At 47.4% G+C, this 27,304-nt stretch overlaps 1 protein-coding gene and 1 long non-coding RNA gene across 4 annotated transcripts; one reads left to right on the top strand and one right to left on the bottom strand.

Annotated features, from left to right (window-relative positions):
- The first annotated feature begins 508 nt into the window (after nt 1–508).
- On the top strand, nt 509–25,765 carry SLC5A9 (solute carrier family 5 member 9). 3 transcript variants are annotated; one of them, XM_061451300.1, is made up of 15 exons: nt 517–697; nt 2,468–2,665; nt 3,994–4,065; nt 6,452–6,556; nt 8,394–8,558; nt 11,214–11,319; nt 11,888–11,968; nt 12,722–12,927; nt 13,679–13,814; nt 14,670–14,777; nt 14,956–15,106; nt 16,295–16,463; nt 17,030–17,245; nt 23,274–23,421; nt 25,356–25,765. In XM_061451300.1, exons 2-15 carry the CDS (start codon nt 2,537–2,539, stop codon nt 25,559–25,561), a joined length of 1,998 nt encoding a protein of 665 aa, XP_061307284.1. In that variant the 5' UTR covers nt 517–697; nt 2,468–2,536; the 3' UTR covers nt 25,562–25,765. The 3 variants fall into 3 exon arrangements, with proteins under 3 accessions (XP_061307285.1, XP_061307284.1, XP_061307286.1); XM_061451302.1 differs by having other exon boundaries at nt 549–566; XM_061451301.1 differs by lacking the exons at nt 23,274–23,421; nt 25,356–25,765 and adding an exon at nt 21,035–21,463 and having other exon boundaries at nt 509–697.
- Nucleotides 19,865–23,278, bottom strand: LOC133268349 (uncharacterized). The gene is made up of 2 exons (XR_009743050.1): nt 21,801–23,278; nt 19,865–20,367 (listed from the first exon to the last, which is right to left on the bottom strand). It is a non-coding gene; the product is annotated as an uncharacterized LOC133268349 (long non-coding RNA).
- Nucleotides 25,766–27,304: the final 1,539 nt, after the last annotated feature.

The raw sequence follows: 27,304 nt of genomic DNA, 5'->3' as shown, positions 1-27,304 counted from the left end.
AGCATTCAAGGTGGCTTGCCAGGCCCCTGCAGATAAGCAGGAGCAAAGGAGTTGCCTCTCCCAGAATCAATAGTGATCTGCCCATGGGCACCTACTGGGCTTATATTGCTGTAATACCCTTCACTCCAATGACTGCCTGCTTGTTTGTCAGCTGTGTTGAATGTGTATTGTTTCCTGAGCACATGAATTCCCCCATCAGTTCCCAGGGCAAGGAGTGCCACCTCTCCCAGGGCTGGAATAGCTGCCAATATTGACTTCAAAGTGCATGGAGTGGGAGATAAGCACTGCCCTGCTGTTGGCACACACCATGCACCTCGCACTGTGCACCCCGCTTCTCATCCAGAGCTCCTGCTGGGAGCCAGGGTGAGTGTCACACAACACTGGCATGCGTCATCCCTGCGGCTGTGGGCAGGGACAGCAGCCACATCCCATGGGAAGTGTGGGAGGAGCACCCCTTTGCAGCCAGCCCCAAGGAGTGGAGCAACTCCAGCCACAACAGGATTGAAGGCACGAGGGCCACAAGACCACTGAGCAGCAAAGAGGGGACTGATGCAGATGCACTTGAGGTATGGTCCGCGTTCGAAGTGCAGCCACTGCGATCCTACCCTAGCTCAACAGCAATGGGGCTGGCCACTATGGCTTGGGACGATCCAGTTGCTGTGATAACACCCAACAGCACCATGCCAACATCATTCTGGTGAGTCCATGGACCTGTGATAGCTCACAGCTGCTGGGAATGGCTTATGAGATGTGTCTACTTTCCAGGGGTGCAAGCTTTCGAGTGTTTGCAGATAGTAATTGCTGCTGGTACAGCACCTTGGAAAGGGTGCACAAGTGCTTTGGGTTGGGCTCCCCGCAGGGAGCAGGATTCCTCATTTGGAAAGACTCGATATACCGGCTCTGTTTGCTTCCTGCTCAGGAATTCAATGTGTTTCAGGATTAGGTGACTGTCCTTTTGGTTTCGGGTGCTGTGGTGTGACGAGGGAAAAGCGTGTGGGTGAGTGTAAATCAGCAGGGAGAGCTGTCTGTTTGCACCTGGGGATTTAGGCTTCCAGAGTGTTAATTTCAGGTAACCGTACTCCAGTGTGTTGGAGCATTTCAGTCTTGAAAAGCCTCTTGTGGATAACGAGGCTGAGGGAAGATGCTGCTCTCAGGGATCCTTAGGCTGGAGAGCAGGGATGGACAAGGGCCTTGCTTTAGCATTGCAGTTAATGAGCGAGTAGGTAGCCAGCACTTGCAAGAAAACACTGGGAGAGAGGAGGATAAAGCCAAATGAGAGGTTCTGTTGCCTTTCTTTAACAAACAAAGCTCACCTAAGTCTAAACCGTTCCAACTGATATGTTATGCTGGGGTGGGTGACCATGAATGGTGGAGGGTGGATGAGATAGGAGATGGTTCTGCTTGGAGGATCAGGGGACTGCCTGCAGAAGGCTTGGGTCCTGCAGCCACCTCTGTAATGGCTCTGCAGACCCTTCGCCATCCTCTCAAAGACATCCCAAAGCAGGAACAGAGAGATGGTGTGTTTCAGAGTGCTGATAGTGCCAAGGAGAGCTGGGGTGGTGCTGGAAGGTCCCCACATTGCCTCCAAACCGGGCTTGTGCCCTCAGCTGAGGTGTCCTGTCATACAAGACATGCTGCACCACTGAGAAATGACTCTGCTGCACCGAGCAGTTGGTGGGATGGGGAGGAGGAGCTGTGGTTTGCAGCTTGCTGCTGTGATAGTGGATGACCCCCTTTTACCAGCTCAAGCCTGCTGCTCCTGATGCCACTGCTGCTTTCAACCCACGTAGGTGACCTGGCACTGGCTCAGCTTGTCCCACAAGCAGCTTAACCCCTTCCTGCTGGCCATGTGGATGCTGCAGGGCCTGCCAAGAAAACTCAGCACTCTCCTCGTGCACTTCCCCCTGTTGCTACCTGCAAAGTGAACGTGCAGAATAACATGTGCTCCTGTCTGCTGGCCATCCATCTTGGGATGTGGGTCTTGCTGCAGCATGGAGTATCCCAGCACATGCTGGACCAAGTGAGGAAAAGGGCACAGTGCCCTTGCATGTGGCTGGTCCTGCACCAGGGGTTGAGTGCGGGTGCTGCATCCATCCTGCACAGATCAGTATCCTTACCACCTGCACCAGGAAGAAAGAGCAGCTCCCTCTATGGCAGCTCCTATAGGAGGAACTTTCTTCTGTAGGATGCTGTGGAGAAAGTGGTGTAAGAGAGGGGTGGGGGAAAGGCAATGTGACACTTCTCCATTTGACATCCCAATGGCTGTCACCGATGGATAAGCAGGCAGGAGAGGGGACCATTGGTGAAGAACACAGGAGCATCTGGGAGGGATGCTCACACCACAATATTATGGGGGGAAGTCCTCACTGATGAACCGTGGAGCCAAAACTCCTGCTAGGAAAACATTAGCCACTGTCTTGCCTGGGTCCTGCTCCCACTCACACCTTCTCCTGTTAATTATTACAAGGGAAGCGATGAAGACCAACGTGCACCAAAGTCCAGTGTGAGAGGGAAAATCAGCAGTTCACTTGTAGCCATGAGCCAGCAGACCCCGACCACCACAGAGCTGCCCGTGCTGCTGGGGGACACAACAGCAGCCTTTGGGGTGGCAGACTTCATCGTCGTGGTTTGCTACTTCGCCTTTGTCCTCACCGTTGGGATATGGGTGAGTCCCCAAAGTGACTGGATTTAGGTCTGCCTGAAGTGCAGAGCTTCTGATCCTCCTGGGTACAAAGGTGTTTGCCTGCAGAAGGCATCCTCTGTGCATGCTGTTATCCTGTTGAGCAAGTCCGGGGGTGACAGTGAACCTTCACATGGGAATAACCGGGGGCCAGTCCCCGGAGTTCTGGGGATGAGATGATATCTACTTCCCGTGCTGCAAAGTAGTCTCGCACCAGGAGTGGGCAGGGTTGGGGTGGAGAAGACTGAAATGGGACTTTAAACAGCTTTGGGAAGATTGCTGCTAGTTATTCATGTTGCTTTGCAAAAGCCGCGTTCCCAGAGGCTTGTATTGTTCTGGTTGTCTCAGGTGTTTTATCTTTCCCAGTTGGCTCATTCAAGGGAAGTCATTAAATAGGTACAAGCAGCTTCTTTCCAAAGCTGGACTGTATAAACCTGAACAAAGGGGGGTAAAAATAATGGGTGAGGCCTGGCACTCTTTACAAGTACACAGTAAAGTGTTTGGAGCTGATACTGAGACCAGACATTCAGGCTTCTCCTGGCCTGGTGGCAGTGCTGCTCACCACTCTGGCTGCTGCCATGTGCAGCAAACCATGGTGTTGTGGTGCCTGACTGCAAGTTCCTGCTTGCTGCAAACAGCAGGCACAGGCAGCATCAGCCACATCGGAGGGGCTCGCTGGCCTATGGACATCCTATCACCCTCGGAATCCCTGCAGTTCTCATGCAGTTCCCAGATGGGGCTGTATGATGTGGCCATACAAGTGTGGGGCTGCTGGAAACCCTGAATCCACAGCAATGGGAAGAAGCAAGGCAGCAGGAGCTGCAGCAGGCATTGCTAGTGATCCTGGAGTGCCTTTGCATGTCATGCCCAATTGCAGTACTTTATGGCATCCCATGGTTTATAAGGTTGTCCTCTGATTCTCACCCATGTGTCCTGAAGGTATTGCCAGGGGTGCTGGACAGCAAAGAGGGAAATGCTTCCTCTTAATGCACACCATCATCAGAAGGTGAGCAGCTTCTCTTGGAGCTGAAAACACTTATATTCACATGGCTGAGAGCAGACGAAGCCCTAGGTCTCTCAAAATCAGACTTCTTTCACAGGGGCCCTGCTTCAGCCTGTGTCAGAGCCACGCACTACCTGTGCTGCTGTGAGTAGGGCGAGCCAGCTGACTGCAGTAGCACCCAAGGGAATAGGGCTAGGGTGGTGCAAGAGGTTGCTGATGGGATGCTTTAAGGATACTGGGATGGGCATTGGATCTGACTTGAGAGTGGGGTGAATGGAGGAAAAAGCTTTTCTTTCTCCTGTGCTTGCAGTCATCAATACGAGCAAGCCGGAGCACTGTTGGAGGCTATTTCCTAGCTGGACGATCCATGACTTGGTGGCCTGTGAGTAAAATGCATCCCTCTGTTTTACGTGGTTTGAAAGCAATTTTGGATGTAAGCAGGGCAGGTCTTGTAAGGGGCCCCAGTCCACACATATTTTGACTGTAGTGTTTAGATGAAGAGGATCCCCCAGGAATCACCCCATGCAGCTTTGCTAATGGGCTACTGCATGGAGCTGCTGGGCTAAAAAGGATAGTTCAGAATCCTCAGGTTTTCTCAACTTGATTTCTCTGCTAAAATCAGCAGTAAAAATGTTCACACTGATGGAAGTGAGGAGCACTGACTGCCTAGCTGGGTTTGAAACCCTTTGGCCCCAACTAAGCAAAGATGCTGTTGTCCCCAAGCCAAGAAAGCAGCAGGTAACCTAGGAATGTGCTATCCATTAAGCAGCATTTAGAGACTGAAGAACAAATAATCCCAAAGCCCAGGACTTTCTGAGCCCTTGCTATTTAGAGTGAAGTTGAGATTATTGACTAATGATGTAAAGGGTATAAACTTCAAACCACCAAAGTATAAATCTTCACTATGAAGAACAAAGAAATCTATTGGAGATGCCTTTTCGTAGGTGTGAATTGTACATATAAAGATAGTTTAAAGTTTGAAAGGAATAAAAACGCCACAGGAATAGAGATGCTTCTCAGCCAATGCCAGACACCAGCACCATATATCTCTCCAGTGAGTCATGTGTAACAGAATGCACTTCTCAACCAAAACACTGTATTTTTGTCTTTTTTAACCTGGGATGTACATTGCCCATAAATTCATTAGGTTAGATTGTCAACCTCTTCCATCAGAGACACATACACCTCTCTAAAATCCGTTATTTCGTTAATGTTCTTTATACTTCTGTCTCAGCCAAGTGACATTTAATGGAAAAGCTTAGATTGGTGCTTTTCTCTAATTTGGAGGAGGGAAATTAAAAGAAACTAAAATGGAACATTTTTCCCCCCAGTATTGCTCTTTTTTTTTTTCTAAAACAAAACAAAGAAACCAAACCCCAAAACATTCTCATTGCTTTTGGCTCCATCCACAGGCGGTCACAGGGTCTGTTTGGTACGGGTCAGCTCTTGGCCCTCCTGACTTACCGTTCTAGGTTCAAAGCCACCTCTAGTGCTGTTCACTTCTCAGTTGTGTTTGTCAGAGCTGATTCTGCCTCTGCAGCACTCCTGCAGGCTCAGCTCCTTGTGGCCTCCCCCTTGAGTACGTAACTGGCTTACATGTGTTTTGTTAGTGGGGTGACAGATTTCTGCTGTGTGTTAGACACCCTCCACTAAGCCCTGGTATTGCATTGCTGCTCCTGTGCAATGTAGCTTCTGTATTTCGGTGTCTGATAGAGATAGCAGGAAAACTGCTCACCTTTCCTGAGAGCACCACCTCCGCTGCAAATTCACGTTGTGGCAGCTAGCTCTCTAATCCAGGGTTTTCTTAGACAAGAAGGCAAAGCCGTTGGCAGGAATCAGTGTTGATGCCATATTAATGTTTTACCTTTCTCGAAGGTGAGAAGCAGATCTCATTCCTTGTTTCTCGTGAAGCAGTGCTAAGGAGAGAAAAGCTCCTTGTTGTTAATGTGTCTAAAAACAATCTAGAGACAAAAAGGCCGGACTTGTCCTTCGGGTGACTCTTCATTCGACCCTGCCAGAGATTTGCTCTTGGCACACAGAAAGGTGAGGCTTTGTGCCAAATAAACGTGCTAATCAAGTCACATAGCCTTTGCCCTGTTTAAAGTGCCTTGGTGCTTGCATTCTTCCAATTAGGGTGTCAATGAGCCATGCTGGGGACACCCTACCATGCCCACAGCCTACAGTTAAAGTTAACTTTAGGCACTAGCATTTTCCAGTTTACTGCAGAGCTGAGCATCTTTGAACCTGTGTGTACGCACAAAAGGCCTTCATGTCTCTAACATCATCCCTGCTATGGTTCAGGAATGCCCTCCCATAGGAGGAACTCCAAGGAAGTGCTCCTGTCACCATGGGCATGTAAAACACCACACGCAAGTTCACTGCAAGAGGTACAGCAAGGGTCAGCAAGGTTAGAGAAAGCACGTTGCTGGCTGAGTAACAAGGCAATGGAAAAATCCTTCACGTTTCATGGACACTGAGGTGTTTGTGGCTGTCAGCAGACATTCCTTACCCCACTGTATGCTCCATAACAGGCACGTAACTCCGGAGAACCACTGACAAAGTGAACCCAGATTCTGAGATTAGGCTTTGCATTGGAGTGGGGTGGTGGAATGGAGCAGGTACACCCTCTGTAAGATATAGAAACAGAGAAGGAAAGGAGAAGGAAAACCCATTCATAGCACCCAGCTACAAGGAGATGAGGCCCCTGCGAAAATGATACAGAAGCTCCTCAAGGTGATTTTCTGTTGTGCCTGTGCCATGTGTTTCAGATTGGAGCATCCCTGATGTCAAGCAATGTGGGCAGTGGGTTATTCATCGGCCTGGCAGGCACTGGAGCAGCTGGGGGCCTTGCTGTTGGGGGCTTCGAGTGGAATGTAAGAGTTATTTACGTTGTCAACTAAGGTGTCACTGTTTACAGAGGGATGGGGGGTTTGTCTCCAAAATCAGATGTTAACATTATCAGTGACTGCAAGCTCTCATGCCTCAGGAGAGAAGCCTCCAGACATTCAGACAGCCTTAAAAACATGAGATCTTTATTTTACTTTAAGGGGAACCCACTAAAACTGTTAGCTCTTTGAACTTCGCAGAAGCACATGGCCATATGTTTAAGCTTTAGTCTGCACTCATGAAGATAAATAAAAGAGAATGAATGCTGAAAAGGTGCTGGATCATCACAGGATTCTGGGTGTAGGGGATCTGCAGAACAGCAGAATGTGCTCCTACATTCAGTGTAAAGCCACAAGAATCAGCAACACTGCATTCCCCTGTCTCTGGGTGAACATCTGGGTGTGAAGGCAGGTCTCATTCTGGCTTGTTGAAGTGGCCTAGAAAACAGCCACTGTCACCACAGACAGCATGAAAACCAGGCCCTTTGTGTGTGATGCTAATGGAATTTCTCAGCTGCAGTGATGAGGAGTGAGATTAGTGCCAGCCTCACAATAAACATCACTCACCTAACTCTAAATCTCTTGTCTATAGCAGCAGAGACCGTTAATAGGGCCGGATGCTTGCCAAGCACAGGCACAGCCCACAAAAAGCTCTTTCCTGGGATATCTATTCACTGCATTGGGTTTTATTCTTAACCATGAAGATCACCTTTAAGTCCTTTGTGAAGAAAACAGAGCCTATGTTAAGCCTGGTGCATGTAGGACATACACACCAATATCACTGTGCTTTAAGTAAATCTATTCAAGTCATTTTCGAAGCCCATGGAAACAAGATTGTATGTCAGGGCAAATCTAACTTCATGAGTTTAGATTCATTTCTTCCAGATTGGAAAGGGACCTTAGGTATGTCAGTCATTATTCTCTCCTTTTGTCGTGGGACATTACTTAGCTGCAGGGATCATATGAGCACCTTTTACCTAAGCCAGTTTCTGCCGCTGCAGGAACCACGGCCCTTCTCCTCGATCCCTCACAATCTCTGCTCACAGAGATCAGTTTCATTTCTGATAACTTAAATAACTGATCAGAGTAAAATCTGGACAAATGTAAGGTACTTGGATGAAAGGTAATGGCCTGAGACAGCCGGAAGGTAAGGTTTGATAATCCAACAAGCTTTTATTTATGTTCAAGAACTCTTGTTGGCGTTTTGGTGGTTTTCAGAGAAGAAATACGTGATGGGAGATGCCTTTACACCTTCCAAAAGGCCCTTCACCTGTGGCAAAGCACCTGAACTGCCCCTTTATCTATCAGTGACAGAGGCACATCAGCGTCAGCTTGCAAGAACATCCCAGCAGAGTCTTGCTGTTGCTTATTTTTATGCCTCGCAGGGACAGCCTGCTGCCTCAGCCTCATCACTTGCTAATCAAGCAACAAACAGATGCTCCCATCCTTCTCTGAATCACTTAACTCTTCACAGGCACAGCATCAGTGGTTTCAAAGGCCACCAAATACAATACCACCTTTCAGAGATCCAGAGTAATAGAATACACCATCTTCCCCAAAGAGACCAGTAGATGGAATAGGATGTGACACACCGAGACACACACGATTTAGGAGGATAACTTCAAAGGCTTCTAACTGTATTGTAATAATTCCTCCATTTGTCCTCTCATCTTCTGAGCAGGGAGAAAAAGACAGCCTGCTTCCCAAATGCATTGCATGGCGCTATACCTTTTTGTTTTCTTACAATGTCCTGTGAAACGACAGAGGAGAGGGATATTCCCATGTGTTGAATCACATGCCTTTAATTTCCCTGTCTCCTTAACAGGCTACCTGGACACTTCTGGCCCTCGGCTGGATCTTTGTACCTGTTTACATCGCAGCAGGAGTGGTCACCATGCCCGAGTACCTGCAGAAGAGATTTGGAGGGCAGAGGATACAAATCTACATGTCCGTGCTGTCCCTCATCCTCTATATGTTCACCAGGATATCGGTATGTACCCAACTGAACAGCACCCTTGTGTCTAGGGCAGGGGTGGGTCATGCAGGTACCCTGCAGGGCTTCTCAGAGATAACTCCAATGTCCTTGAAAGGACCAGCTCAGCTATCAGAAACAGTAGCAGTGTGTTAGCATGCGGCTTTGCTCAAGTAAATACCTGCCTCTGTATTGATCATGGAGACCTCTCCTAAGAGAGAACCCTCATTAAACAGCAATGCACAATGAGAACTTTACAGGGACATGGCAGCTAATTATTAAACAGTGCAAGTACCGTAAGCTGTCTGCCTGCTTTTCCTCTTCTATCAGATCAAAGCTTAGGCAATAGAAACAGGGGAACTGCAGCATTACCCCATCTGAAGATTTGCCTGTGTCTTGTAGATCTGAAATTATCCTAAGTGATCATAAATCTGTGGTTATTCTTGAGGCTGAGTGCAACCAGCAAACTTGCTGAGGGTGCATCAATCCCACTGTCCATCTTGCAGACAAAGATGTTGAACAAGATTGGTCCCAGCACTGACCCTGGAGGGACACCACTCATGACCCATCTCCAGTTAGACACTGAGATATCCATATGTCTCTTTCTGTCACTTTTGTTGCATAAAAAAGGCATGGGGAAAGGGAGGTAGGTTCTAGCTTAAGAAAAAACTCAGCATCTTCCCTGCATTGCTTGTAGGATTGTACCCTACTGGTAGCCAAAAAAAGCAGTGTAAGCTGCTGGGTATTTATCTTCATTTAAATGCCATTAGTAAACAGGCAGAACTTACACATAAGAGATTTGTTAAGAACTACCTGTGCCCTTGGAAGAAGAGGGCTGTATTTCAGACTCCATTACAGGGACTGAAAATGTCAGTCCTTTGTCTCCAGCTGACTGTCCCATGGCCAGTACAAGTCAGTTTTCCCTAGATCCTACTGAAGTGTTTAGATGTCAAATTGCCTTGGAAGACATTGACTGGAGATGAGGGACACATGCGCAGCTCTTTTCAGGGTTCTTCTCACAGGGTTATTATATCTCAGGTCCTGGGAGGTGAATTAAGAGGATTTCCAGGATGGGAGTATGGACTAAACCTCCTCCTCTAGTCACCAGCTCTTGGTTATGTCACCTATTGCTGTCACCGCTGCCTCCAGGAGCTTTGCTCTGCGGGATTGAAGTATGGCCCAGGATGAAGTCTTGCAAAGAGGCACTTGAAGCCTCTTTACCCATGAGGGGTACAGGGAAGCTCTCTCCAGCATCACGATGTGCACAGCTACAGTCAATTTATGTGGTGAAAGCAGACCAGTCTTTCAAAATGACCTTCAGCAGAGCAGTCTTTGACAGTGCCTCACAGAGCAGGACCCTGGCCGCGGTCGCTGCTGTCTCATCTCAGTGCTTTCTCCTCTGTGCAGCTAATTCAGGCGTGGCTGATGGATGTGGCTGGTGCAGTTTGTGGGCATGGCAGGTGCTTTCTGTTAGGCAGTGCTTTTGTTTGTAGAGAGCTCATTTAGCGGCTGGCTGGACAGCAGGCAGGAGCTACAAGAAGGATCTTTCTCCCTATGCCTTTTGCCCAAACATAGATTAGCAAGTAGGGCACTGCAGAGAAAAGCAGAGATCTCATTAAACAGTGTTGTCAAAGGACTGATCCTGCGTGGCTACAGAGGTGTTTGTATGTCCTGCTGGGAAGTCAAATCACAGAAGACACTGTGGTTCCTGTGGTGTACTGACAGCGTTTGTCCTGTCGCATGGCCAGGAACTGCACTGGGTGCTTGCTTTTAAGGTGTTTATTTCAGGGACAGCAAATAGAGATCTTGCCCCATCCCTTCTGTCTCCCTTGGCAAATGTATTTACCTGTAGCTCACTCCACACCAGATTTGCAGGTGTCCTTCAAATTGGTTTCCCAACATAAGTATCTCCCATATCACTTTCAGTGATGCTATCTGTATAACTCCGGGTTTCACCCAGTTTCTGGTTTCACTTTCTCTGCCAGTAGGGTCAAAAAAAAGCAAAGCTGATGAGGGCTTGTGTATTTCTAGTAAGGTCCTCAGCAGGTATAACCTGTTCTGGAGTCATTCTGGTATGCTGAACCGCATGGATAGAAAAGTGAGGCGTTGACCTGTTCAGATAAATAAATCATGGCACAAGACATCAGTGATTCTTTAGGGCCCTTCAAGCAGGAGTGTCTCCTGGCCACTCGGTCACCAAGATGTAGTCTTGGGAAGAACCTGGTCTCTGCTATTTGCCCCCATTTCCCTCCTGTGTCTGCCTGTGGATTCCTGGACTCCTGCTCCCCATGGACATCTTCACAGTCAGCAAAAGGAATGGCAGTTTCTGCCCGTACCTCTCTCTGACAGTGAAGGATGAATGCCATAAAGGCTGCTTGTAAGAGTCTTTATTTTGATGGCTTTTTAGACCCTTGGCATAGGACCTTGATCTTTTCACCCCCCTGCTCCCCCAGCTTCCAGATGCTGAGAACTGGAGGGATGATTTTCCTTACTCTGAGAGCAAGAAGGCTCCCAGCCAACAGCCCCATCCTTTCTCCTCCTCTTCATCTTCGTGATGTCCTCCCTGGTCAGTGCTTTCAGCCGCAGAGGGCTGCAGGCTGCTTTATTATATATCCCTTGCACGAAGCACTACTAACGCCCGACTGCCCTTGGGCTTGTTCTGTTCTATTCCAGACAGACATTTTTTCCGGAGCACTGTTCATCCAAATGTCTTTGGGCTGGAACCTCTACTTGTCCACTGTGGTCCTGCTAGCAGTGACTGCTGTCTACACCATAGCTGGTAAATAGCTGATTCTAAAAGAAACACTATAAACTGGAACCTAGGATGGAAGTTTCTCCTTTCCTACATAGGGGAAGGTATTTGGGTCCTGGTCTGAGGGAGAGATTCCCCTGGTTGCTGGAAGTACCTGCCCTGTCACTCCCAGCTATTGGAAACCTATTCCTCTCTCTCTTCCTCACCCAAGGGAAACTGGTATGAGGGAACATCACTGTTTCCTAGGGGATTTTCTATCACTACAGAAGGCTCCCAACTCCCCTTGTGCAGATAGTTACCATCACCCATATTTGTTGTTATCTTCTCTTTCTGCAACATTAGCAACTTCAGATATTAAAATGCTGAACTGCCTCCAAGTCCTCTCATGAGAATGGAAAAGCCCTTCAGGCCATTCCTCATGGGAGGGCTTATGACACCTATAGGCTCCTGGGGACCAGCTCAATGCCAGCTTCTCCCAGTGGGTCTGTCCTGAAATCACAGTCCTGGGGCCAAGGAAATCCTTTTCCCAGGTGAGGTACCTGTTGCATTGTGCATGGTGATGCATTCTGCCGGTTGTCTTTGGTTCTCCTGACAGGTGGTTTAACAGCAGTGATATACACAGATGTGCTGCAGACCCTCATCATGGTTCTGGGAGCTTTCGTCCTCATGTTCATAGGTAAGAGGAACCTACAGTGGCATCATACACTAGTTTAATGGTCCCAAGGTCATTAGGCCTTAGCAGGGTACCTCACCCTTTCATGTCTGGTGCCAAGGTACTTCACCCTTTCATGTATGCTGCAGAAATGAGTTTTAACAACCCTTATTTACCAGGTCATCAGACTTGCTTCATCCTTTTTAGTAACTGTGGAGGAGAGGTTCGGGTTAAATTCACCTTGACAGTTTGGCTTTACTAAGAGTGGTAAAGAGCTTGAAACACTGCACTCCCAGAGCCAAATTCAACTCTCACTGTGCTCATGTAAATCTGGAGTTATTCTGCTCACTTTCCTGGGAGTTACTGTGGAATCTTCTGAACATCATAAAAAATCAACAGGGAACTGACCATCATCAGTCTCTGCTTTGAGCCTTCTTGGCAAACAGAGATACAGGCATGTCTTTTTTCGTGTCATATCTTCCTGCTTTAGCTCTTGGAGGGATATGAGCAAAGACTAGAAGCTGAGGACATTGTGGTGGTTAGGATCATGGAGTTTTCCTGCACTGATGCTCTTCCAGGATGCACTGTTAAAAGCACAAGGACTCTGGGCAAAATCCAACTGACTCCTGTAGAAATCTCGACTGCCAAAAGTGAGGGTGGAATGAAAAGCAAGGAGATAAGAGGAAGACGGGAGAAAATAAAAGTAATTATGAGTCTCAGATAAGGAAACAACAGCAGGATGAACCAGGCCTTAAATCACTGCCTTTTGATTTTCAGGATTTGAGAAAGTTGGCTGGTATGAGGGACTTCAGGAGAAATACAGCACAGCAACACCAAAGGTCATAGTCCCAAACACGACCTGTCACCTCCCACGTGCCGATGCCTTTCACTTGTTCAGGGATCCACTCACAGGAGACCTTCCTTGGCCTGGCCTTATATTTGGACTCTCTGTGCTGGCTCTTTGGACCTGGTGCACTGACCAGGTAAAGAAAGTCTTTCCCTCTGCAGGCAAACTGCCACACGTTTATTTCCAGTCCAATCCTCAGCTGTTGGATCTGTGAGCTAAAACAAGACTGTGTCTCACTGTGCAGGAGTTACTGCCTTCCTGCTGGTCTAGACCGGAGTATCTTGTGCAATTCTTAGTGCAGAAAGAAAAGGTGGGTTTCTTCCATCTTTATCCCACTGTGGGCTGGTGCATACTGGGAAGTCTTCATGCAGTTAGTGTGACAAGGGTATGAAAATGTGGAGCTGGAGCTGGCTCTGCAGTGACCTTGTGCAGAGCTCCAGACAAGCCATTCATGTTCTTAGAGGTCTTATGTTTCTTATTCAATTCCAAAGTTGCAAACAAGGAAAACTCCTGTTTCTCGAGACACGGTGCTTTTGTGCAATGGAAACTTTAACCACAGCACCTCCAGCCTGCTCCATTCCTTGTCTCTTGCTGCTGTGCAGCTGCCGTCTCCAGTCCTCAAGGTGGCTTCATTTCAGTCAAGGCTGAAATGATTCCTATAAAGGAAATTTCCACGCTGCCCTCTCCTACAGCCTGTGCACCGAGCTCTGAGCAGTGGCAGCAGGCTGCAGCCAACTGAGATGGGAAAGTTGCCATTGGCACGAAAAACATGGTGATTCTGATGGATGAAAGTCATCCATGAGAACAGGAGACAGAGAGAGAATGGATCCTGCTCTCTCTTTAGTGCTTTTGGTTTACTCTTTGCTCCCTCTCTGCACTGTTTGCAGGTGATAGTCCAGAGGTCTCTCTCTGCCAAGAACCTCTCCCATGCAAAAGGTGGATCGGTGCTGGGAGGATATCTGAAAATCCTCCCTATGTTTTTCATTGTCATGCCAGGAATGATCAGCAGAGCTCTTTACCCAGGTAAGCTTCCGCAGGGCTTTATACCTGCCATGACTACTAAGTTCACCAGCACTTTTGCACCTCAGAAACTGCTGTCCTGCAGGCACACTCGTACAGATTCTTGTAGGACAATGGTGTTCCCGTGCCCTTCCTCTCCACCTCCAGTGCTTCCACAGTGTGGAAGTCACTGAAAGTATCTATATGGGGCATTTTTTTGCCATTAGAGGCATATAGCTCCCTGCTGTGGACATTGTATGCATCTAACTGGAGGAAGTCACTGAGATGGAATAGAGAGTGTAATGCTTCAGGTCCTATAGGCTACTTTCATTAGGTGTTTGGTGGGGGTTTTAGCAACCTACCACACAGATTCATTCAATTCCTGGGGGACTATGGAAAACAGCCCCGTTTTCCTGTTGTCTCCTCCTGTTTTCTCCCAAGGAGGTCTCATTGCTGGATTCTCCAGAGCATGCCACTTCCCGGGAAGAATACCTCTGTTTGTTAAGAAGATTGCTCCTGGAGGGAAATGCCTCTCTCCCAGTCTCCTCAAACAGGAGTAAGCCTGCAACATCCTTGGTAACAGGTTCATGGAAACAGTCCAGTTCCCACAAACAACAAACCACCAAGGGCTACAAGTATGCAACATCCAGGAGAGTTATATCTGTCCCCTGAACAGGTTGCGGGATGCCACCTCGAAGTTTCACCTTTATTTGATGATAGAAGGCATTCTTCAGCTCCACTCATTCTCGCTGTATTCCAGCTGCACCTCTGAATTTATACAAAACCACACAAGGCATCAAGATCTGTTCCCTTGAATTAAACTGCCTATGGCTCCACGGGGTTTGCACTGACCTCTTGTTCCTTTCCTGTCTTCTACAGATGAAGTGGGCTGTGTGGACCCAGACATCTGTAAAAGGGTCTGTGGAGCTGCTGTGGGCTGTTCCAACATTGCCTACCCCAAACTTGTGATAGAACTCATGCCTGATGGTGAGAAACCTTTATACAGGTGGAGGTGGGGCTGAGCCATGTGCTGCTGGGGGGAGATCAGACTGCCCTTATCCATCCTAAGGATGAGGATGCAGCTACCAGACATAAGGATGAAAAGACAGCGCTGAGAGGCCAAAGGTCTAATCCTGGTTTTCCCTTCCCTTTTTTGCTCCCCCAGGGCTCCGGGGTTTGATGATTGCTGTGATGATGGCAGCCTTGATGAGCTCCCTCACGTCCATTTTCAACAGCAGCAGCACTCTCTTCGTTATAGACATCTGGCAGCGGATCCGCAGAAAGGCTTCAGAGCAGGAGCTGATGATTGTGGGCAGGTCCTTACGTTTCTTTATGTCTCATTGCTCTCATCATCTGTTTCGAGGGCAGCATTTACATTCTCCAGTCTGGGCTCACTGAGGAAAATCTGGTGCCTAAAATATAGAGTGGAAACACAGCCTGGGAAAGAGCATTACGTTTTCCAGCTTCATCTCGGACAGACCTGGTCAAAGAGAAACACTGAGTGTACCACTGAGCTATGCAGATCATTGCCTCTCTCTTCTCTAAACTTAACATAAATACTGAGTTCAGTGCAACTTTTAGAGAAGCCAGAGGAGCTCTGGAGCCACTGGCACCAGAGGTCTTTAAGAACATGTTATTTTTGCATCAGACAGGAGTGATGCATTGCAATTACTCCTTTCTTTTTCAGGGAAAAGTGCAGAGCTGGGCCTCCCAGCTCTCTGTCGCTGTGGTAAGTTATAGTGCCCTTTGCGAGCAAGCTTTGGTACTGCATTATATCAGGGGCATATAAATTCTCCTCCTGATAGCAGAATTTAAGCTGTTTTCTGAATGTTTGTGGTGCTTTTGCTCTCCAGTCATGAGCATTAAGTTCTAAACTTTGCTGTGGGGTGGCTGAGGGGTGCAGGCAGTCTCATACTCCACCACCATACAGTAGTGAGAGGGGAAGAACCTCCTTCTTGTTCAGCAATACGGAGAAACCTCTGTAACATACAGGGCAAAGATGAAGGAGGGTTACAGTATGCACCTGAGACCACAGAAGCAATTCTAATAAGCAGTAAATGAGTTAGAATTTGGCAATGGCGCTAGACTGAGCATCCTATCTGCTTGGAAAGGTAGCAGAAGGACTGCTTCCATGCTTCCACAAGCTTTCAGCTCCCTCTATCTGTTACATCAAAGAGCTAGTCCTTCGAAGAACATACCAGGCTGAAAGGCTTGCACTGATCCAGCCCACAGGAGCCACCATGCCCTGTGGAGCTCTCATGCATGTTGACTGGCAAGCCCTAGCTCAGCTCACTCCGAAATCTGTGAAGTTCACTTTGGGAATTGGTTGAATTGACTTTCTAGAAGGGAACACTCTCTCTGCACAGGGAAAGGTTCTTCTTGGGAGTCTTGTGCGGATTTTTCTCAGGAAATTCTGAGAGCAATTGGAAATTTTCCTGAAAAACTTATTTTCAAGTGTGCTCCAACACCTGCAGAGCTAATACAGTTTTATCCTCATCTTCCAGAGTCATTATCCTCATCCTTATAGTCATCAGTATTCTCTGGATCCCCATCATTCAATCGGCCAACAGCGGCCAGCTCTTCGACTACATTCAGTCCATAACCAGCTATCTGGCCCCACCGATCACAGCTCTCTTCATCCTGGCAATCTTCTGCAAGAGGATTAATGAGCCTGTAAGTAGAGTGTCAACAACCAATTAATATACATATTTAGTTTGATGTGATAAAAGAAATAACTCTCCCCTCAGTGTCTGAGACTCCAAACTCTGTCCAAAGTCAGTCCAGCTAATGTGTGACAATTAGACTTTCCCTGGCATGCATTAGTGGACCTTAGCCCAGTCTCTAGTGTTGTATGTGTTTGTTTGCTTCCAAGCAGCCACTGCAAGTGGTACTTCTTGGCAGTCTTATTTGAAGACATGGAAGGCAAAGTTGTTCTGCACTTTGGGGATGATGTGTCATTCTAGCTGGGGGCATGTTGTTAGGAGGAGACTCTTGCATTGTTTGTGCTCTATCTGTTCCATGTTCAAGGGCAGAAAGAGAAAATAAGGATTTTTAAACTGAAGATACCCTCCTTTGATGCATGTCAGTGTGGGTTTCCATCAGGCATAAAAGGTCTTGGGAAAGGGAAGAGAAAGGAAAGGGAAGAGAGAGGGAAGGAAGGGAAAGGGAAGGAAAGGGGAGGATAATTTCAACCAAAGGTAACATGCAGTGACCTTTCCTTTATGCTTGCCTTTTCTCAGGGTGCTTTCTGGGGCCTCATGTTTGGGCTAGCTGTTGGTCTTGTTCGGATGATCATGGAGTTTATTTATAGCGCACCGTCCTGTGGTGAGGAGGACAGAAGGCCAGCTGTGTTAAAGGACATGCACTACCTCTACTTTGCTTTCGTCCTCTGTGTCCTCACTGCGATTGTCATTGTCCTTATCAGTCTCTGCACCCCACCGATCCCTGAGGAAAAGGTGAGTGATGTGCAGTGGCACCTTTCCTCAGAGCCCCCGTTTGGTTTCCAAAAGATGTCTGAAATCTGTCCTTTCCTTTTCCTCCCATGGTTAAGAAATGGTGTGTAATGCATATGCTGTGAAGAAGCCCTGGCTCCTCAGCTTTCTATTCCCCAGGTTGCATAGCGTTAATGCTTCCTGAGGCACTGAGTGCTCCAAATTGAGTGTGAGTTCCCATGCTGTGCCTAGAGCTGGGCAGACACCACAGCCCATCATAGCTGGAAGAGAAAGGAAAGGAGAAGGGGAAGGAGATGAAATCGCATTACAGAGCACTGCTGAGGAGGAATTAAATATATCTAATTGTAGCATCTACCCAGTTTCAGCAGAGCCAGCATCAATCTTGCAGGCAAACAAGATTAATATCTTCTGCAACATGGGCATTTAGGAAAACAACATTTTGTCCCAATATGATCTCAATTACATTTAATAACTTTGAGTCAGGCACAACTTTCTTTTACTTAACACATTAAAGTGGTGCAGAGTTGGGAGGCTTTATATAATAAGACCTTAGAGCAGCTATTCCCAGTCCCAAGTTTTAAAGCAGCTGTCAATATAACAAATCCTGCCATCTACCTCCAAACAAAGGTTACTGGAAAGGTTTAAAAGACCTATTTTTTTCCTGTCTAACTGCATGAGGAAACGCAGGTGATGCCATCAGAGCATTTTCTATCTGTTGCTTCCTCATAACTTGTAAAGCATTAACCAGTTCCATCAATGTTTGATTGAATGTTACCCAGCTCCTAAAGATTACATGAAAGCAGGTGCTCAGATAGAGAAGAAGGGGGGAGAGGGAGACTGTCTTTGTGTCTGCTTTGAGATAAAGTATCAGCTTTTATTAGCTATCAGAGGATCCACATGGGAGAGAGAAATACTGACAAGGAGGCACCATTAGTTCTGCTGCTTACGTTGTTCACTACTGCTCAGGGGTGGCCAGATGGTTGCCAGCAATTAATTACTGTGGTTTAATGAGTTCCCACTCATCATCTGACCTGTGATAACTAAACATGTGCAGTGCTCCCTGCCCACAGCAATAGCAAGATAAGATGCATTAACACAGCACTGGCAAATAGCGAACATCACACCAGCAGCTTAAGAAACGAAGAAGTTGGCCACAGCACCTACAGACTTTGTAGTCTGACCTTGGAGGTAGAACATCTAAGTCATATTTTAAAAGGGAGAGTTCTGGATGAAGAGGTACTGTAATAGCATCAGGGAAAGAGAGGTTATGAGCATAAGAGATTCCTTGGAGGAGATTTTCAGTAGCGATAGGTGAGTTTATAGGTGTGGGGCTTAAGGGACCTTATTTGACATAGTCTTCATAAAGCCAGTGCTCAGAAAAGGTGGATTTGGACTGGAAGCGGTCCAGGAAGGAAAGCCAATGGAATGGTCAGGGAGGATAGGATTTTGTCTAAACCTGTGTGCAGTTATCCCAGAGAAGCAAAGGGTAAGTTGGAGGTGGTGACTGCCCCTCCAGGTACATCTAGAGATCCAGGGAGGGAGGAGAGCTTGCTAAAGGGGTAGAGCTTGCCATGAACAAACATAGGCTGGGCATTTTTGGGGAAGTTTTCTAAAGAGGGCTGTTCAGGATAACCTTTCAGTAGGCAATGGACCCCACGTACTGCTGAGCTCAGTGCTTGACCTCTGCATTAATGGTTCTGCTGAAGAGATTTAATGAGAATTAATGATATTGCCTGTGGCAGTGAGAGGCTGGACACAGAGACCCAGATAAATTAATCATCGGATGATAGTGATGACCATCCATGTTCCATGTGCCCCCCTGCCTTCAATACCTTCTTACCACAAAGACAATGATACGGGGTGACAGGTAATTTGTGCCACACAGTGGTAGCCAATGCCCTCTTCCCATAGCTCGGTGGCATGGGAAAGCCTGCTCCTCTTTGTTTTTACTCTGATTTCCATTCAGGTTCTACTGTTTATCCTCAATTTCAACAGCAAAGTTCTGACCTTGTTCCTCAGAGAACAGCCAAAGTGAAGGTGTGGGCCTTAAGCTGAGGTAGGTGCCAACATTACTGGGTTATTGCCTGCATGGCACGAGTCAGAGTGGGCAGCATTAAAACCAGCAGTGTTCATTTTCCCCTCAGTCAAACTCACCCCAACTTTTGCAGTAAATGTGAGTGCAGATGTAGGTTTGGACCACGGTTTCTCGTGGTGTCCTGCAAGCAGGGCTTGTCTCCTCATCTCAAGCTAGTCTGCGGCTGTGCTGAGATGGCTCAAGGACAGAAAGGTTTTGGGAAACCAGGATGGATGTGTCAGGCTCTAACACTGGGTAGAAACCAGCACTTGAACTTTGTGTTTGGCCATTAGTGACCTCTAGCTGCTGGGGTTTGGCATGCAAGCAGGCAAACCTGTGGTGAAGAGCCACTATCACCCATGATAGTGGCTGAGAGGGGCAAGCTGGTATTGGGTGTCCTGGTTGAGGATACCTGAAGCTCTGGTGCTTCTCAGTCCCATGTGCTGGTCAATTCACTTTATGAGCCCTGGACATTTCCCCTCTAAAGATTGCATGGAACTAGTTCTGCCAGTGCAGTGCTTTGAGGTGTAATGATGAAAGACACCACATAAAAGCTAGGAATTACACCATTTATTTTGTCAAGGAAAAGGAAAAGAAAAACAAGCCACCAAAGAAAAAGCCAAGCAAATAGAGTGATAGATCTTCCTGCAGCAGATGTAAATCAGCATAGCTCCATTGTCTTCAAAGACCAGGAGCAGCTGTTGAGCACAGTTATGCCACTTTACACCAGCTGAGGATCTACACTGGACAACTTTAAATATCGAATCTCAATGTTTTTGAGATAGTAGATGCGCAAAAGGAGGACAGAGATTTGTGTCTGATGTTAGTGGTACAGCTAATGTGTCTGGCTTTAAATGAATTACAATCCAAGAACTGCAAGCTGTAGCATTTTCTCCTGCTGTTTTGGACACTCTCCCATCCCTGTGGTGATTGATGCTTTGCTGGAAAACAAGTATGCAAGGAATTTGTTTGGTATGCTCCCGAGTTCATATGTCTTCATTGTAGGTAGTCCATATTGTGTCACACCGTCCTTGAAAGCCCTGAAAAAGAGCTTACAATTAGATTTGAGACTGTGAAGCTGAAACACAACTGTCAGGTGCCAGATGGCATTTTGGAACAGAAGGATTTATTCTAGTTTACAAACAACAAAAGGAAAACTTTGCTGAGCTCTTGCAAACTCCCCTGTGCAAGGAGAATGGGAGGTGGGGAAAGGGAGAGGAGCAGCCTGCAAAACACAAGTGCTACACAAGTTAGGTGACATCCCCGGGGGTTAGGGCTCACTCAGACAGGCTGATGGATTGGCAGTTCCACACGATGTACTTTGGGATCGGAGATGTTTTCCCTGTGTCTTGAGCTCTGGCTTCAGTGACTCCTTTAGGTGTACAGCCCAGCACTGCTTTGGCTGGCCTGAACCCACACCGTGCACCCTGAGGTGCCGCAGCTGAAGGTCTCACATCATATTTAGTGCTATAATAGCAAAGCACACTCAGCTCCTGTGGGAACCAGGCACGAAGAGAGGAGCAAACTAAAGTGGGGGGGACACAGGGCTCTCCGAGCAGTGCCCATACATAGCTCTGCAGTGGGGAGCAGGGACACAGGGCTCTAGAGGACCAGACAAGCAGCTACCCCCTGTTCTCCTGCTCAAGGTCAAAGTCAATTATACTAACGCAGCTCCCCTGTCAGCAGTTCTTATTTATGTATTTGCTTGCTTTCTCCAGGCATGCAGAACAAGTGCCATCATCTGCTTCTCCTATCCCTATCCCTCTGTGGATCTGTGCCAGGGAACTGTACCCATCTCCGTGGTGGCCTCTATGGCCACCCAGTGCTGCATTCTGCCTCAGCATGCATCCTTCTGGCAATGGCAAAGAGGAGAAAAGGGGACTCACTCAGGGAATTCAGCCACCCAAAACCCACATGGGGAGCTTGAAGTTTGAGTGTTGCTGTGATGCTTCACCAAGGAGCCCTCTAGGGTGATGGTTTGCTTTATCTGGCCATGGTCAAAGTACCAGCACCTGGCTGGGTCAATGGGCTAATGCATATGAGGTTACCTGTACGTCTATGCTGCTTTCAATTGGGAATTGCTCCTGTCTGGCAGAGTCTGAGCCGCAGGTAAACATCAGCCCTTGCAGATTTTGCTGCAATATAAAGAGTCGGTCATTCAGAGACGCATAGAAAGAAGAGGGAAAAGAAAGGAAAGTTCTGGAAATCCTCTAGTAGCCTGAAACTTTGCTGTGCGCCAGTGACATTTCCTAAGTGATTAAAAAGAAAAAAAAAATCCCTGAGAAAGATGAGGATCATCAAATCAAAGCAATTTAGCACATCGTGACAAGAAAGATTAGCCCTGCCCAATGCTCATCTTGGTTGAAAATGATTTAAATAAAGCTATAAATCTTCTGGAAATTATGCAACATTTTGTGTCAGCTGGAAACTCCTGCCTAGATCTGTGTGTGTAAAAGTCAGGAATTAAACTCATGTGTCAGGGACATCACTTTACTTTGTAAGTGACCCATTTGAGATGTTCATTTCCATACGGGCAGAGCAGGGAGGCAGCCGCTCGTCAGACTTCACCTGGCCTGTTGTCACCGCTGCAGCTTTGCTGCCCTGGTCCCATCCTGTGGCTCCTCTGATGGGCTGGAGCTGGGGGACAGTCCATGGCCCTGGGTAGCAGCATTCCAATGGGACCGATGAGCATCATCCTTGGCCAGAGCACACAGGGGTTAGGATGTCCTGGTGTGCCATAATCAGTCAGAGCAGCAGCAGGCCTGGCTTAAATTCACACTGGAGCCCCTGGGATGATTAACTCCATCCCACAGCTGCAAAAAGACCACTGTGAGGTTTGCAAGATTAACACCTTCTGTGCACTCTCCGCATCCCAGGGAGGAGAAGAGTTTCAGACCTGCTTTTGTAAAGCAGATTGCAGCCACAGCAGCCTGCTCATCATCTTCCATCATCTTCATTGACAGACTGCAGACAGAGGTAATGTCTTGGCTTGGCTCAATAGAGAAAAAAAAGAGGAAAGGCTTTTGGACAGCCAAGTCTTACTGTGTATGTCCAGAGCTCATTTTTTAATACTTTTAACTATCTCTCTTGGTCTAATGTATGGTGTAATCCTGCATGTGAATTGTAACTTGATATTCACCACATCATGGCTCTGTCTGTCCCATAGTTGCACTTCTTGAACACATACACACAGTCATAGAACAGAGACACAATACTGCTGCTTTTCCCACTCAGAGCCCTGACATAAGCTCATTTGGAAGTCCACTTGTCCCAGCTGTGGGGTTTAGTGTTCCCATTGGGTTTTCCTTTCCTATAAAATGACAATTGAAACAGAAGATCCTCCAGACCCCTCCGCGTGTCCCAGAGAAGGAGCTGCTCAAACACCAGTGTTCCCATGGCCATATAACTGCGTCATGTCCTATAGCCATATACCTGCATGCTAACACCTGACTGCTCTTTCTCTGCTGAGGGTACAGTGGCTGGCTGTGATTGACTGTAGCCAGAGAGGGTTATTTTGGCTGCTGCTTCCTTTTTTTTTAATTGATTTTATTACCCTTCCCTGTTGGAGAGCTGCCATTCTGGATGCAGATCATCATTATTTCATGTCAATCAAGTGACCCTAGCAAATGGGAAACCGCTTCTTCATTGGCTACTAAAAGGTTACTCCTGGTGAAGACAGGGATGGAACAGGTTAATTATAAAAATGCAAGGAAGGAAACTAGATTAACTCACGTTTTTTCTCAGCTTTTCAGCTCCAACTGGGTGGTACCAGTCTTCTGGTCCAGAGTGTGGGGACCTGTGCAGAAGGGAGGTGAGATGACGTGGGGGAATAACTGTCACCCCAGAACAGGTCTCTCAGCACCATCTTGGATCTGCACCCTCAGAAAGGAAGACAAGAGGCATGCCAGTTTGGATATGACAGGCAATAACCTGTTTGTTCTCTGTCCCACTTTGCAGCTCGCTTCCCTGACGTGGTGGACAAGGCACAGAAAAGCACCTGCCATCGACCTGAAGGATTACAAGAGTGGAGGAGCACAGATCAACAGAGCAAACAGAGAGAGAGACTTGGTTGAAAGCACAGATTCCGGCGATAAGCAGGAGGCAGGTAGGAACACTCTGAACAAGCACAATTATGCACCTGCGAGTGCACAGCCAAGATCTCATGCAAGTCCCTCTAAAGCTCATGACATTCACTGGAATTGGGGCACAGCTTTATGGTATGCCAGTTATAAGGGTGTGACAAATGTAAGTATTGTGGTTCTTGGTCCTCCCAGTGTCTCTCCTAGCATTTACCCCCATGTTGCAATCCTCTGAATGGCTCAGAAGAGCTACCATTCCTAGAAAGAAACCATTCAGTAAAATGATTTTTCTTTCCTCCTCTCCAGAATAAATTATTTGCTTACGCAAACTACCCCATTCCAGTTATGCCCAAGTTACACTTAAGGCCTTCACACTTAATGGTGTGCTGGACTTCTTAAATGCAAGTCAGTGGCCACTTACTTATGAACACCCCTTGGGAGGGTGGAGGTCTGTGCTGCTGGGACACTGCTCCTTGCTCCATTGACACTGGAGCTTTGTGCCATGGTACTGCATCTATCTGTCTGTCCCACCAACATGCTCTTGAGGAGGTTCACAGCACTACTGCAGGCATAACCAAAGCTACCACTAGCACTACAAAAGTTGTGGCAGGCTCTGTAATTTCAGCTTTCTGCACATAAAAGTGCCATTTCTTCCTGTCCTCATCATTGATAGGAGACAACCCCCTTGTGTATGTGCTAGAGATGTCTCCTCCTTACCCCTGTGTGGGCTCCGTGGGCCAAGCTCACCCAGTGTTGCTGTAATGTACTGTATCAAAATAGCATCGTGCCCCAAAGGGACAATGAGACACTAGGAGCAGACGTGCACTTCGTGGATGTCCTAGGATAAATCCACAAGCCTCAGCTTTCTCATTTACATTAAGCCAATAATATCTTTTATCTTCCTTTAGGATACAAGCCATGGTTAAAACTCAGACCCAAATTGCTTAAATAGCTGTGTGTCCTAGCAAGGGTACTTAGTAAGAAGGCAAAGAGTCAAATGAAGGCAAAGAGGTGTCACGAGACAGAACGGTAGCAGGAGATGCTACATAGGCAAGTTCTTTTCAGAGTGGACAGAGGTTTATTCTGCAAATCCATTCAAAAATGCAGCTTTCTGGTTTTGAGCTTAACCTTCCAAGGTTACAGAGCAGAAATCTCAGAAGAAAGGTATATACATAAGATGTCTTCACTCCTTCCTTTTGCTGGTCAGCCCAAATGACACTGGTACCAATCACAGCCAGTCCAAACAGAAACAAACAACTAAAGAAATCTCTTAGTATTTTTTTTGACCCAGCAGAGTGAGTTTGGGTTTAAGATGAATGCAACCATTCAGTGTTATTTATTATTTCTTATCAATTCCTAGCTCACTTAACTAGCTCGGATTCTTATAAACAAGTGTCTTGGTATTTTGGTAATTAGTACTGATGGGAAAGGAAATGTGCAACACAGCAGCTGACAGTTTAATGAGGTTTCTTTTCCCAGGTAACACCTTTTACAAGGCCTTCTGACATTCTGCATCTCACAAAAAGTTTATATTTGGAAAGAAGAGGCAGTGAAATACACACGGCGCAGGGCTGACAATTAAAGCGCGTACTTCACCCGGCGTGTCACGTGTAATGAATGAGCCAGGGTGTCTCTAAATGGACCATCATGCTGTCAGGAGTTCATGAAAGTGGATGGAAGCTGGGTCAGGGAGGAGGGGGAAGAGGTCTGTTAATTAACTAATGAATGATTGGTGTTGCAATCAACAGAGTGTAATCAGGCTGTGCTGTACATGGTTCAGCCAGAGAGCTCTTTACCCTTCCCTTCCCCATCTCCTGTCATCATCTGGCATCTCCCATGCAAGGTGCATTTCAAACCCCACTCCAGATTGGTCGATGCACCTCCAAACTAGTGGAAGGAGGGAGGGAAGAGTCCCAGATAGATGATAACACCCAGTGTTTTGGTCCATCTCTCACAACAGACAAGCCTCCCTGCTGGAAAATGCTGTACCTGTGGTTCTGCGGTCTGTCCACCGGCCCCAAGCCCACCCTGTCCCAGGAGGAGAAAGCTGCCCTGGAACAGAAACTCACCAGCATCGAGGAAAAGCACCCGTGGAAGACTGTTTGCGATGTGAATGCTATTCTCCTGCTGACCATTAATGTCTTTCTATGGGCATATTTTGGCTGAGGTAGGGTCAGGCAGTGCGTGGCTTCGGTTTCTCTCGGGGGTCCTCATGTTCTTGTCTAAACTGGAACCACGCAGTGACAGAGACCCTTGTGATGGTTCCCAGATATGCCTGAACACCTTGGTGCAGCCCTTCCTTGGAGGCACTGATTTCTGGAAATGACTGCAGGGCTCGGTTTCTCTGTAACATAAGATGTGACCAAGACTCAACACATGCAGGATGCAGGGGGTCTGTGAGGCAACATGTGGTGAAATCAGGAGACTTGGGGTCAATTTTAAAGGTCTAAGCCAAACAAGGAACAAAGGCTTTGGAAAGCCCAGCTGTGGCATGGCTGAGTCCTCACTCCCTTTGTGCACCAGTTCAGGGCTGATTTTGCACTGCTGTATTTAGGGGAAGGACTTCTGTTTTACACCGGTGTGGGGAGGCTTCCCACCCTCCCCGAGCCCCGTCATCCTGCCCACTTTGCCATGCAGTTGGTCTTACAACAGCCTGAGCCTGTTTACTTGTCAGGCTGCTCCTGCCCCTTAACAGCATTGCCAGCAATAAAGGTGCCTTAGTAACAAAGCCAGTTCTGACTTTGGGTTATTGTGGTTATGTATACTGCACTGATGCACAAAGGTCTCCCTGGGACCACAGTGACCTGGCTGTGGTAGGGAAAGGAAATACCCAGCAAGGCTGGACCTTGTTTCCAAGAGTAAGTCCAGGCTTCTCTGACCCATCTTGTTACTATCACATAATGTGGTATGGCCATAGCTTTTAAAACCATCTCCAGAAGAACAGAGAGCAGTACCCACTGTTAATATCTTTGGTGGTTAGGATGCTCACCTGGAGATGGCTAAAAATGCCCATAGGGATGTAACCCTCCACTCCAGCATCCAAGGGGCACGTTCAAGCCGTCCGGCATGGGCTCTGCAGGGAGGTAAGGGCATGCAGTGAAGCACAGCTATAAAGACAAAGAAAATGAGTCATGATCCAGCAAGGAGAGGAGAAACACAGCTCTGTGCCCACCTGGATACACGGTTCCTTTGTTCATCATCAATTTGGATGGCGGCAACTGAATCAGCCGTGCAGGATGGGGTCTGTGCTGTGCTCGTGCAGGTCAATGCAAGCATTTTCTAAGGGGAGAAAATAGATTTCCTTTGAATAAGGGAGATCTCAGCCCCATCAGTCACCTGTGCACCCCCATGGGAAGAGGCATATGACGCAGAGCTTGCCTTGCCTTTCCACTACTCAGTATTGAGCAGGTGGTGCCCAGATCAGAGGGTGCCTCAACACATTTAGAGGAAATCAAGTTACCAGCTGTGATTAATAGCTGGTAAATGTCTAATCATAACGGACACGTTTCTAATGCATTTAGTAATACCAGGGCTCCTGCCTCCTTGCCTGGAGCAGCGAGGTGCTGAGTGCTCCTGAGCCACAGAGCCCCTTAGCAGCACTTAGCTCAATGGCTTTCTTGCCTCTTTATGGACCACACATCCGCTAAGGCCATGTGGAAAGCAACACAGAACAGGATGAGGAATATCAGGGCAGGGTTTAAAAGGTTTGAGGTTATTCTTTTCCCCCAAGAAAACTTCAGTTTTGTGGGGAATAGAACTGAAAGTTACTAAGCCTTTTCTTTCCTTTTTAATGACACAAATAGCTTTGATCTGTGGTTATATGACCCTGACCCATCTCACAGCATGGACCCTGGAAGATGATGTTTCTTTTAAAGTGATGGTGTCTGTGTCAGTTAAACAAAGTAATGG

The sequence above is a fragment of the Pezoporus flaviventris genome, unplaced genomic scaffold (genome assembly GCF_033815535.1).
Source record: "Pezoporus flaviventris isolate CSIRO_AGI_PZ_B2104156 unplaced genomic scaffold, CSIRO_AGI_Pfla_v1 ptg000013l, whole genome shotgun sequence".
Classification (NCBI taxonomy): domain Eukaryota; kingdom Metazoa; phylum Chordata; class Aves; order Psittaciformes; family Psittacidae; genus Pezoporus; species Pezoporus flaviventris.
The sequence above is the reverse complement of the archived record's forward strand: the minus strand, read 5'-3'. Positions and strand labels throughout refer to the sequence as shown.